The 14,198-nt window shown below is 43.4% G+C and overlaps 1 protein-coding gene across 1 annotated transcript in view; it reads right to left on the bottom strand.

The window, feature by feature from the left end:
• LOC140191802 (rho GTPase-activating protein 23-like) overlaps positions 1–14,198 on the bottom strand; it is a 244,970-nt gene that overhangs the window by 86,827 nt on the left and 143,945 nt on the right. Inside the window, 2 exon segments of the mRNA XM_072249578.1 lie at positions 3,234–3,345; positions 5,635–5,796. Coding sequence (XP_072105679.1) covers positions 3,234–3,345; positions 5,635–5,796 — 274 coding nt within the window.

The following is a 14,198-nucleotide window of genomic DNA, read 5'->3' as shown; positions in this document are numbered from 1 at the left end:
CTCATGCTCATTCAAAAAAAGATTCAAAAGATTCCAACATTCAAGGTACATTTATTATCAAAGTATGTATGCAGTATGCAGCCAAGAGATTCATCTTTCCGCAGACAGCCATGAAACAAAGAAATGTCACAGAACCCATTTAAAGAAAGCACCAAACACCAACGCGCAAAAAAAAAGAACAAATTGCACAAATGGCAAAAAACAAGCAATATTAAGCATCAAATCGCAGAGTGAAACAGTCTAGGAATGTTTAATTTAGTTCAGTTCAATTCAATTTGTTCCTGCCAATCCATGCTATATCTTCTTTGAATAGGTTAGGACTTTATTCTCTGAAATGTAGGAGAACGAGGGGAAATTTCATAGTGGTATAAAAAATTATGAGATTTATAGACAGGGTAAATACAAGCAGGCTTTTCTACTGAGGTTGTGGGAGATTGGAACTAGAGGCTATGGGTTAAAGGTAAAAGGTGAAATAATTAAAGGGAACATGAGGGAAACTTCTTCACTCAGAGGGTGGTGAGAGTATGGAGCGAACCGCCAGCAGAAGTTGTGGAAGTGGGTTCAGTTGTTCAGTTTCAGCATTTAAGAGAAATTTGAACGTACATGAACAGGAAGGGTTTGGAGGGCTATGGTCCAGGTGTAGATTGATAGGACTAGGCAGAATATTAATTTGGCATGGACTAGATGGACTGAAGGGCCTGTTTCTGTGCTGCAGTGCTCTATGACTTTAGAACTCTATGAAACTGGATAAAGTTGTTCGGAGAACATTGCAATTGAAGACTGCAATCTTTAAAAAGCAGTCTGAAATGCCGTTTTAGTAGCACTAATATTTATGCAAGTGAGACTGAGCCTGCGGCAACCCAAATCCACAGGTCCCAAGGAGAAGGTAGACTGGAAGGCATTCTCCTCACAACCTATTCTTCAAGCTCAGTACACAGTGGAGGTGAGAAATCACTTCGGCCCACTGGAAAGGAAGGAAGAAGAGACTGCCACCGACCACCTTCAACGGCTCATAGACGCACACACAGATGTAACAAAGAGTTTGCCTACTGTGAAGTGAATCAAGAAGGGCCGGATCTCGAAACATCCTGATGTCACCGCAGCAAGAAGTGTGGTCAATGCTTGTCATGCCGAACTTAGAAGGAGCGAAACGGAAGAGCTAAGGGACAAGTTCAAGACAGCAAAGAAGAATCTCTTTGCCACCTACGACCGACTGAAGGAAGAGGAACTAGCTGAGAGGATTAGAGAGGTAGAGGCTGCTAATGAAGACAAGCAGCATGGAGAAGCATGGCACCTAGTCAACGAGATCAGCAGACGGAAGAAGTCCCCATCAGGTCAAATAAATGGTAAAACAGCAGAGGGCCATGTCCAGACATGGTTTACCCACTTTAAGAACCTGCTGGGAAGCCCTCCAACGATCACGGAAGAAGACGAGGACATACCCATGATACTAACGCAAGTCAACATCGATGACGGCCCATTCACCATTGAGGAACTGAAGAAGGCCAAATATGCACTCAAACAGGACAGGAGCGCTGGACCAGATGGGATAGCACCAGATGTCCTGAAGAACTGCGACCTGGACGACATCTTGCTGGACATATGTAATACGGCACTGATGAAAGGTGACAAACCAGAACAGTGGTCACTCTCAAACATTATCCCAGTCCCCAAGTCTGGATCCCTCACGAAGACAGATAACTACCGCGGTATCAGCTTGACCTGCATCTTAGCAAAGCGATACAATCGGATGATTTTGAACAGGATTCGCACCGCCATTGACCCTAAGCTAAGATTCAATCAGAATGGTTCTTGGCAGAAGCGCACAACAGTAATGCAAATACCTGCTCTCCATAGAATCATCGAGGAAGTCAAGAAGAACAACCTACCAGCCGTGCTTACTTATATCGATTTTCGCAAAGCTTTTGACTCCATTCACCGAGGTAAAATGCTGAAGATCCTGAAAACTTATCGACTGCCAGACCGTCTACTGAGAGCAAAACAATCCAGCCAAACCAAAACCATGGCGAAAGTTGTATCACCAGACGGAAACAGCAGTGCTCGAGCTCCTAGCTGCTGCACTGCAAGGAGACATTCTGGCACCCTACATCTTTATAATCGTCCTTGATTACGCTCTACATCAAACTACCAAAGATCATGACAAGCTTGGTTTTACCATAAAACCAGGACAAACCAAAAGGGTCAGACCAGTTACACTCACAGATCTCGATTTTGCAGATGACATAGTCCTGCTCTCTGACCAGATGGAGGAAGCACAGCAGCTACTGACAAAAGTGGAAGTTGAGTGCAATAAAGTTGGACTTCACCTAAACGCTAAAAAGACAGAGTACATGGCGTTTAACTGCGACAAAGGTACTCTCAAGACCGTAAAGAATGATACCATTAAGAAAGTCTTTGTCTACAAGTACCTCGGGTCAAGAATGATGAGTTCGGAGAAGGACAAAAAGATACGGAAGGCGCTAGCGTGGAGGGCTATGAACAACATGAAGGAAATCTAGAAGTCGAACCTGACCAGAGGGCTTAAAAAGAGTATCTTCATAGCAGTCATAGAGTCCATTCTCACGTACGCATGCGAGACATGGACACTTACCAAGACTATGCGAAAGTCTCTAGATGGTTGCTATACACGAATGCTCCGGATGGCTCTTGACGTGAGTTGGCAACAGCACATGATGAACGTTGAGCTCTATAACAACCTACTGATGCTCACCACTAAAATCGAGGCAAGAAGACTGCAACTGGCGGGGCACTGTCCACGCCACCCCGAGCTACCTGCCAGCCTAGTCATCACATGGGAGCCCAAGCATGGGAGGATGAACCCTGGGCACCCTCCCAAGACTATGGTCAACATGCTCCTAGAAGATAGCGGCGTGGCTAATGTAGATGAACTGAACACACTGATGAGGGAGAGGGAGAAGTGGACAGTCCGTCATCATGCCCGACGCCGGCCCCCTAGGCCTGAGTCGACGTAGTAGTAGTAGTAATATTCAGTTTTTTTTGGACATTTCTCTCTGCAAGGTAGTATTGTTTCAGTTGCACATCCCTACAGATGATGAATTATTACACAATTTGTACTGAATGTGGGGAAGTTTTAGAGCTTGAAGTATGGTTGGTGTATATTCTATCCTAGTACTTAAACAGGCCTCATTAATAATAGGACAATCAAAGTTAAAGTAAAATTAAAGTAAAAAGTAAAGATTAAAAAAACTTACGAATACACTTTTGCCTCGTCATGATATGTATTCAATCCTTCATCACAAGACTTTGACCTCTCTGTTGTTATGGCAAGAAGGTAAGACGACCGTCGACTGGCTTTAATGCTGCCTGATAAAAACAACAATAAAAATCAAAGCAAGGAATTTAAATATTAGCTATTGTAGCTGATATTATGTGCCAAGTTTTATGGCATGGGTGATCACAGTCTTTCCATGACCATGATGGTTCTTGGCAAATTTTTCTACAGAAGTGGTTTGCCATCACCTTCTTCTGGGCAGTGTCTTTATAAGACGGGTGACCCCAGCCATTATCAATACTCTTCACAGATTGTCTGCCTGGCGTCAGTGGTCGCATAACCAGAACTTGTGATGTCCACCAGCCACATATATGACTATCCACTACCTGCTCACATGGCTTCAAGTGACCATTGGGGGGGGGGGGGTAAGCAGGTGCTACACCTGGCCCAAAGGTGACCTGCAAGCTAGTGGATGAAGGAGTGCCTTACACCTCCTTTGGTAGAGAGGTATCTCTACCCCGCCACCTAAGGCCTATAATACAGTATTATAGCATTTCAGTACTATACCAGTTCAATATTATCAGATGTTGTTGTAATTTGTTTTTGATGGTGACAGTAGGTATTATTTTTCGAGTATTGTGAGAAATCTAAAATCTGTAATTTTCAAACAGCTTGTAAGAGTTTACTTCTCCTCAGGCGGTTCCTCGTGAGCAATTTGAGTGCCTTTTATAGTTTTGTCTGTATTAATTAAAGACTTCTGATTCTGTGTTGGATCCCTATTGAAAACATGCTTCCAGAACTCAAACTTTTCCCCAATTAAATGTACATAATGAAAATAGATAGCAAGCATCCATTTCCTACTGTTTCATGACTGCCAACTAGAACCACTATGTACATCAGAAGTGCACCAACTATGAAACTGAGTTCAGTTCTAAACATCAAAGCTAAATTTGTAATGTGGTGAATAATCAACATATTTGTTTATTGATACTTTGCACTCCCATTATGGCAATAACTTTTATGCAATCAAAATTAATTTTTAAAAGTACATTATTTTATAACATTAATGTTTTAAAATGGGTGGCAGGGTGGAGTTACCAAAGGAGGTAAAGACACTGCCCAGAAGAAGGCAATGGCAAACCACTCCTGTAGAAAAAATTGCCAAGAACAATCATGGTGATGGAAAGACCATGATCGCCCTCATTATGCGATACTGCACAAAGTGATGATGATGATGATGAATGTTTTAAAAAGGCGAGAGTGAGGTGGAAGATGTCTGCTGTATTCAACATATCAGCACACTTTTGGACCCAGATAGGGAGTTAGTGTTACTATTTCAGGTTACCATTTCCCTCTCCACAGATGTGAGTAGACCCGATAAGTCCTTTCTTTTCATTTCAGACTTCTGTTGTATTTTGCTTTTGTTTTATTTGTTTGTATGAGACAAAAAAAACAATGGTAGAATCTTGAAGAATTCATTGGCGTGAAATATTTAAACAATATATTGTGAAACTCAGGAAGGCTCTATGTAAATAGAATTGTGCTCTAACATTTTAAGGTTTAATAAACAACTGGGCACCATTTTTCACTTTCCTCATAAACAAGATTTCAGAATGCTAAATCCTTCAATTGCCTCATTCTGAAACTATCCCCGGCTCAGAGCAAGCAACATTATTAATATTTTCCCTTTGTCATTGTTAAGATTTTTTGAAGTAGGACCACATAGAGTACATCATGTAAGTAAAATGGAAAATCTCTTAATATTTAAAGCAGGGGTTCCCAACCTTTTTTATACCAATGAGCCTTACCATTAACCAAAGGATCCATGGACCCCAGGTTGAGAACCCTTGAGTGTTTTGAGGATACACAAAACATAGGAAAGGTAGCAGTGGTTTGAATGCTTCTAGAAATCCACATGACCAATCCTACAACAACAAATCATAAGATTATAAGACATAGGAGCAGAATTTGGCTATTTGGCCCATGGAGCCTGCTCCATCATTCCATCATGGCTGATCTATTATCCCTCTCAACCCCATTCTTCTCTTCTCTTCTTAACCTTTCACACCCTTACTTACCAAGAACATATCAATCTCTGCTTTAAATATACCCAAAGACTTGGCCTCCACAGCTGTCTGTGGCACTGAATTCCAAAGGTTCCCCACCACCTGGCTAAAAAATGAATCACTCCTCCCTAAAATCCCAATTCTTATTCTGGGGAGAAATTCAGCATTATGCTTAACACACTCTCTAGCTTTTTTTTGTTAAATCCATGAACTATTTTACACTTAAACTGTCCTACATTACATACAGCCATTTGTCAGTGCGTTTTGTCGTTCATAAGTAAAATATTGGCACTACTAGAAGAAATGTGAACTTACTGCAGTCCTGAGAGTAGTGTCGTGGGTGAATGACAGGATAGGTGAAGGTCGGAGAAGCAGGACTTGTAACGATAGTTGGCGCTGAGGTCTGGCCACTGGAAACAACAGCCGAGGCAGGAATGTGACCTGCCACCAGGTCAATACTTGGACTTGTCGGCTCATCTATAGAGATAAAAGGGAGGGGAAGATAAGTATTAAATTACCCTTTAGTAATCATGTAATTTACTGTGATCCAACAGCCAGGAAGGCAGTACTGCAACGCTCTGTGGAGAGTGACGGGCATGACAAGGCACAGAAGACATCATGGTCATCCAACAAAACCAAAGAAGACTCCCATTTGTACTCCTCTACTGTCAAGATTCCCATTCTGATATGTCTATCCACGGCCTCCTCTACTGTCAAGGTCGGAACAAGTGCCACACATGCCCCTACACTTCCTCCCTCACCACCATTCAGGGCCCCAGACAGTCCTTCCAGGTGAGGCGACACTTCACCTGTGAGTCGGCTGGGGTGATATACTGCGTCCGGTGTTCCCGATGTGGCCTTCTTTATATTGGCGAGACCCGACGCAGATTGGGAGATCGTTTCGCTGAACACCTATGCTCTGTCTACTAGAGAAAGCAGGATCTCCCAGTGGCCACACATTTTAATTCCCCGTCCCATTCCCATTCTGATCTGTCTATCCACGGCCTCCTCTACTGTAAAGATGAAGCCACACTCAGGTTGGAGGAACAACACCTTATATTCCATCTGGGTAGCCTCCAACCTGATGGCATGAACATTGACTTCTCTGACTTCCGTTAATGCCCCACCTCCCCTTCGTACCCCATCCCTTAGCTATTATTTTTTTCTTTCCCCCCTTTTTTTCTCTCTTTTTTCTCCCTCTGTCCCTCTCACTATAAGTCCTTGCCCATCCTCTGGGTTTTCCCCACTCCCCCTTTCTTTCTCCCTAGGCCTCCCATCCCATGATCCTCTCCCTTCTCCAGCCTCGTATCCCTTTTGCCAATCAACTTTCCAGCTCTTAGCTCCATCCCTCGCCCTCCTGTCTTCTCCTATCATTTCAGATCTCCCCCTCCCCCTCCCACTTTCAAATCTCTTACTATCTCTTCTTTAAGTTAGTCCTGACGAAGGGTCTCGGCCCGAAACATCGACTGTACCTCTTCCTAGAGGTGCTGCCTGGCCTGCTGTGTTCACCAGCATTTTTTGTGTGTGTTGCTTGAATCTCCAGCATCTGCAGATTTCCTCGTGTTCCCATTTGTAATGCTTGTTCATATGACTGGACCAGCATTTCTAAGGTTGAGAGAGTGGAACTACCCCAGTGCAATGGCTTGGGAACTCTCTTATGCAGGTTTCCTATTATTGTCAGGTACAACGGTCAACTGCCACCAAACCCAACATTATAATTCTTGAAGTGAGGTCTCAACTTGCAAATGCATATAAATCCACACAGGAAGAGTTAGTTGGAAAGAAGATGAGCTGGATAGGTTGACAATGTAGAGTGCATCTGAGTGGCTCTGGGAGCCTTTGTACATGCCTGTTGGAATACAGACTTCCCAGTAGGTAATTCCATGGACAAATTATTAAATACTTTTTGAAACTATGCTCATATGACTGTGTATCTTCAGGAGGCGTTAGATCTTTCACAGTGCTCATAAACTTTGCCTTCCAGGTGGTTTTCTCCTTTTTCTTTCTCACTTAATTACAGTCCCCTCATGGAAACTCATTTTGGAATGTTCTTATTCATTTTTCCAAAATTCCCCAAAAATTGACACCTAGGAGACTTAAGTTACAACCTCAGATATAAAGGATAAACAAAGAAACACATAAGTAAATTTGTGATTAATCCACGGTAGGATACCACCATCAATTTTAAGCAGCTCCTACTGGCTTTCCATATCTCAGAAACAACATCGTCAATATTCCTAGACATCAACATCTCTGAAGATCTATCCTAGGCCCAACATGCTGATGCAATTACAAAGAAGGTATGCCAGTAGCTATATTTCATTAGGAGTTTGAGGAGATTTGGTCTGTCACCAAAGACTCAAACAAATTTCTACAGATATACTGTGGAGAGCATTCTAACTGGTTGTATCAGCGTCTGGTGTGGAGGGACCAATGCACAGGACTGGAAAAAGCTACAGTGTTGTAAACTCAGCTCCATCATGGGCACTAGCCTCCCCACCATCAAGGACATCTTCAAAATGCGATGCTTCAAAAAGGCAGCATCCATCATTAAGAACCCCCATCACCCAGCACATGCCCTCTTCTCGTTGCTACCATCAAGGACGTGGTAGAGGAGCCTGAAGACACACACTCAGTGTTTTAGGAACAGCTTTTTCCTCATCACCATCAGATTCTTGAACGGACAATGAAGCAACCCTAAACACCACTTCACCGGTTTTTTTGCTCTTTTTATCACTGTTTTTTAAATTTTTTTCGTATGTACATATTTTTCTAATTGTAATTTATAGTCTTTTTATGTATTGCACTGTACAGCTGTCACAAAAAAACAAATTTCACAAAATATGCCAGTGATATTAAACCTGATACTTAATCGGATTCTGAGACAAGCCTACATATTCAAGGTTCACAATTAGATTATGTAACAAGCAGAAAGTATGGAATTAATAGCAGGTATTATGTCAACTAGTTCTAATTTACATAGTTTACTAACTTACATGGTTAGAAAAGACACATATTCCTTTCAATCTACATTCTGGAGGAATTAATGTCCAGATTAATGATCGGACAAACACATTTCCAGTCAGTTGATCTGCTTATCCCCAGGTTTCCACGCCATCAGACCAGCAAACTTCAAGATCATACTGTCCGAGGATGGAATCCCAACAATTGAACATTGGTAAGCAAGCTATCCATTGGTAGGCACAGACTGGGCACCTATGACAAGATGTGCTATAACAAGAATGAAGGGTGACCCGGTAGCTTAGTGGTTAGCACCACGCTTTACAATACAGATGACAAGGGTTCAATTCCCACTGCTGCCTGTAAGGAGTTTGTACATTTTCCCTGTAACTGCATGGGTTTCCTCCCACATTCCAAAGGTAGTGAGTTGTGGACACTGTTTCCTCTAAGCTGCGTGGGTGCGTGGTGGTGCACTAACTGAAATACTCACATGCACATAGCCTCTATTGCCGTGCAGCTGAAATTGGACACAACTAATAAATAAAATCAGAAGTGTGTGATTTTATAATTTTCACTCTAAATATTCATAATAGCATATTGCAAAAAAAAAACATTTGAAGTGCTGTGTAGTTTTCAGGTCATGTAAAAGTTACCTGCTCAGAACAATGATTGGTCCGTGCAGTATATTGAGCACATCTACACGAAACACTGTTGCAGGAAAACAGCATCCATCATCAGGGACCCCTACCATCCAGGTCATGCACGCTTCTCACTGCTGCCATCAGGAAGGAGGTACAGGAGCCTCAGGACCCACACCACCAGGTTTAGGAACAGTTATTACCCCTCAACCATCAGGGAGGAGGTACAGGAGCCTCAGGACCCACACCACCAGGTTCAGGAACAGTTATTACCTCTCAACCATCAGGGAGGAGGTACAGGAGCCTCAGGACCCACACCACCAGGTTCAGGAACAGTTATTACCCCTCAACCATCAGGGAGGAGGTACAGGAGCATCAGGACTCACATCACCAGGTTCAGGAACAGTTAATACCCTCAACCATCAGGAAGAAGATACAGGAGCCTCAGGACCCACACCACCAGGTTCAGGAACAGTTATTACCCCTCAACCATCAGGATCTTGAACCAGAAGGAGATAACTTCACTCATCTTTACTTATTTCTTCTTTTTGTTCTCTTCTACAATCTGACTGAACACCCTAGTTTGGTGTGGTCTCTCATTGATTCCGTTATAGTTGTTATTCTATAGGCTTATTGAGTATGCTCACAAGAAAATGAATCTCAGGGTTGTATATGGTACTATATATGTACTTCCATAATAAATTTACTTTGAATTTTGAACCTTGATCTGTTAAAAAATTAGAAGGAAAGTTGATTGAGGAATGCTGTTGGTGCTGGAAGTGTGGTGACACTTCCTGGCTGCCCAGCACAAACCTCGCTGATTTGATTTAATGCACATGATGCATTTCACTGTATGTTTTGATGTACGTGCAGCAAATGAAGCTAATCTTCATCGAATCATCAGTAAAGTGCAAGATCATAATGAGGTAAAAGGTTGGAAGTGATAAATTTACATTGTTAAAATATTTATTTCCAACAATGGCTTAAAGAATGAATGAATGGATATGAAGTGCCTCATCACAAGACCCAAACATAATAAAACATTATTTTTCCATTTCAATGGAATCCTGTGTGTACCACAAAGATAATTCACAAAGTATCAATGTCTGTATTTGTGTACAGCATCCTTGACAGAAAAAGAAGCAGCTGCAAATTAAGAGGCCGTGTATAACAATACCAGGCCTTGTTTGATTAACCTCACGTGAATTCATGAAATAGCTGAGAGTACTGAATTGACCAAAGGCATGGGACTAGATAAAACCCCAGCTGTAGCCTTGGAGGTTTGTGCTCCAGAACTACTGTAGGTTTTAGACATATATAGTATATACAGCTAGGGTGCCTAAGACTTTTGCGCAGTACTGTAGTCATTTTATGTATTGCACTGTACTGCTGCCATAAGAAAAACACATTTCATGACATACCAGGGGTGATTGGTAAGTTCGTGGCCTACGGTAGAAGGAGTCAATTTTAGAAAACCTAGCACATTTATTTTTCAACATAGTCCCCTCCTACATTTACACACTTAGTCCAGCGGTTGTGGAGCATACGGATCCCTTCTTTGTAGAAGTCGACGTCTTGGACCTCCAGAAGTGGTCCACAGCAGGGGTGATTGATAAGTTTGTGGCCTACGGTAGAAGGAGATGAGGAGAAACTTCAAACTTTCTGCATTTTCACTCAAAGAGTTGAACTGCACATGCACGTAACGAGAGCTGTATAACTCATCTCCTTCTACCTTAGGCCACGAACTTATCAATCACCCCTGCTGTGGATCACTTCTACAAAGAAGGGATCTGTATGCTCCATGACTGCTGGACTAAGTGTGTACATGTAGGAGGGGACTATGTTGAAAAATAAATGTGCTAGGTTTTCTAAAATTGACTCCTTCTACCGTAGGCCACGAACTTATCGATCACCCCACGTATGTGAGTGATGATAAACCTGATTCTGATATGGGTCCCTATTGTGGACTGAGAGTCGGGGGGGGGGTGCAGGGAGAGGGGAATCATGGTTGGGAAAAGGGATGGGTGAGGGAAGGGAGTGGGAAGTACCAGAGAGACGTTCTGTAATGATCAGTAAACCGATTGTTTGTCTGGTAGCTCAGGGCTGGGTGTGTTTGCACTCACACCACCCCCTACCTCTGGAACTCCTTTCTCTGCCACCTATCCCATACCCCCCTCATCGCACTCCACCCTTACCATTCTCAACATCCCTTCCTCGCACCAGAGTTACAAACTCATTCCATGTTGAGAAATACAGTACTGTGCAAAAGTCTTAGGCATCCTAGCTATATAAGACTTTTGCACAGTACTGTATATGCACTTCTGGACAAGCTGATCTAGTACAGTTGCCAACACTGGAATCTATCCAACAATGTGAAAAATTGCTCAGTTATGTCCTGTACAGAAAATATTGGACAAAATAGAAAAGGCAGAAAATGGGGCACCATGGCAGCACAATGCTTTTAAAAGTTCAAAGTTCAAAGTACATTTATTATCAAAGTATGTATATATTATACAACCTTGACATTCGTCTCCTAATAGCTCGAGGCTTCAGAGTTCGGAGTCCAACTCTGGCATTGTCTGTAAGGTGTTTGTACGTTCTCCCTATGACTGTGTGGGTTTCCTTCGGGTACTCTGGTTTCCTCCCACAGTCCAAAGCTCTACCGGTTGATAGGTTAATTGTTCATTGTGAATTGTCCTGTGATTAGGCTAGGGTTAAATTGGGGTTAGTTGGGTCCTTAATGCTGTTATACCTGGGGGGTGGTAATGGGGAGAAGTTCCCACTGCCTATTAAATGCTCCCAAGAGCATGAAACTCAAATAACCTTTGTCAACCAAGTACATCCTGTGGTCTTCACATGTGGCTTAGCTACAAAGCCTGGCGGAGAAGGGGCAAAGTCAGGTTATCAGTATCATAAAACCAGTCACTTTGGGCAGATGGGGCTTGTCAGCCATGGTTGGCAGCTCATCCAGGAGAAGGAAAACTCTGATCTCAAACCTCCACTGCCTTGTGACTATACCCACTCATGGGGAAGGCATTATGAGTAAACCCCGAGGGAAAATTCCGGAGCTGCAGTGCAAAGGCAGTCCTACGTAGAGGCCAATGCTGACTGGCAACTCCTGCGTTGCTGCGGGTGCCAAACTGTATTGATGTCTGCACTTCCCTTGGGGTCATCAAATGCACGGAGAGGGGAGCCACCTACATGGGAAACAGCTTGCTTTACATATTCTTTCTTTCTTTCTTCCTCTCTCTCCCCCCCCCACCCCCCAATATTACAATGACCACGCAGAATCAGAATCAGGTTTACTATCACTGACATACAGTATGTGGTGAAATTTGTTATTGTATGGCTGCTAGACTGTACAAGACATAAAAATCACTCTGAGTTACAAAAATAAATAAATAAATAAGCAGCACAAAAGGGGAATAGTCACGGGGAATAGATCACGGACCGTTCAGAAATCTGATGGCAGAGGGGAAGAAGTTGCTCCTAAAATGCTCAGCGTGGGTCTTCAGCATTTCCAATGGGGCTAAGTCTGGCGATCCAAGCCCATACCAGAAAACCAGGTATATTCTGTGGACGGCTATTTCAAGGGCGAAGAGACAATTTTGAACGAGGTTGGAGGCGACATTGGATGCACAGCTCTGGCAGGGCTTGCAAGATATCACTTCCTACAAAGCGAAACCCAATAGCATGAATGGCAGTGATGCTTCACTACCAGATGAACTGAATGCCTTCTATGCCTACTTTGAAAGGGGGAATACAACTACAGCTGTGAAGATCCCTGCTGTACCTGATGACCCTGTGATCTCTGTCTCAGAGGCCAATGTTAGGCTGTCTTTAAAGAGAGTGAGTGTTGGCGCGTGGCCAAGTGGTTAAAGCATTCGTCTAGTGATCTGAAGGTTGTGAGCTCGAGCCTTGGCTGAGGCAGCGTGTTGTGTCCTTGAGCAAGGCACTTAACCACACATTGCTCTGCGACAACACTGGTGCCAAGCTGTATGGGTCCTAATGCCCTTCCCTTGGACAACATCGGTGGCATGGAGAGGGGGGACTTGCAGCATGGGCAACTGCTGGTCTTGCATACAACCTTGCCCAGGCCTGCACCCTGGAAACCTTCCAAGACGCAAATCCATGGTCTCACGAGACTAATGGATGCCTATAAAAGAGAGTGAACCCTCACAAGGTGGAAGGTCCTGATGGAGTACCTGGTAAGGCTCTGAAAATCTGTGCCAACCAACTGGCGGCAGCATTCAAAGACATCTTCAACCTCTCACTGCTACGGGCGGAAGTTCCCACTTGCTTCAAAAAAGCAACAATTATACCAGTGCCTAAGAAAAATAACATGAGTTGCCTTAATGACTATGCCCGGTTGTACTCACATCTACAGTGATGAAATGCTTTGAGAGGTTGGTCATGACTACACTGAACTCCTGCCTCAGCAAGGACCTGGACCCATTGCAATATACCTGTCACCACAATAGGTCAACGGCAGGTGGCACTCCACACAAGTTTTAGACCACCTGGACAACACAAACACCTACGTCAGGATTCTGTTCATCGACTATAGCTCAGCATTTAACACCATCATTCCCACAATCCTGATTGAGAAGTTGCAGAACCTGGGCCTCTGTACCTCCTTCTGCAATTGGATCCTCAAATTCCTAACCGGAAGACCACAATCTGTGCGGATTGGTGATAACATCTCTTCCTTGCTGACAATCAACACTGGTGTATCTCAGGGGTGTGTGCTTAGCCCACTGCTCTATCCTCTATATACCCATGCCTGTGTGGCTAGGCATAGTTCAAATACCATCTATAAATTTGCTGATGAGACAACTATTGCTGATAGATTCTCAGGTGATGATGAGAGTGTGATGAGATATGCGAACTAGTTGAGTGGTGCCACAGCAACAACCTGGCACTCAACATCAGGAAGACAAAAGAACTGACTGTGGACTTCTGGAAGGGTAAGATGAAGGAACACATACCAATCCTCATAGAGGGATCAGAAGTGGAGAGAGTGAGCAGTTTCAAGTTCCTGGGTGTCAAGATCTCTGAGGACCTAACCTGGTCCCGACATTGAATGCAGTTATAAAGAAGGCAAGACAGTGACTATACTTTATTAGGAGTTTGAAGAGATTTGGCATGTCAACAAATACACTCAAAAACTTCTATAGATGTACTGTGGAGAGCATTCTGACAGGCTGCATCACTGTGAGGTATGGGGGGGGGTGGGGAAGGGCTACTGCACAGAACCAAAAGAAGCTGCAGAAGGTTGTA

Source organism: Mobula birostris, chromosome X (genome assembly GCF_030028105.1).
Source record: "Mobula birostris isolate sMobBir1 chromosome X, sMobBir1.hap1, whole genome shotgun sequence".
Taxonomy (NCBI): Eukaryota; Metazoa; Chordata; class Chondrichthyes; order Myliobatiformes; family Myliobatidae; genus Mobula; species Mobula birostris.
The sequence above is the reverse complement of the archived record's forward strand: the minus strand, read 5'-3'. Positions and strand labels throughout refer to the sequence as shown.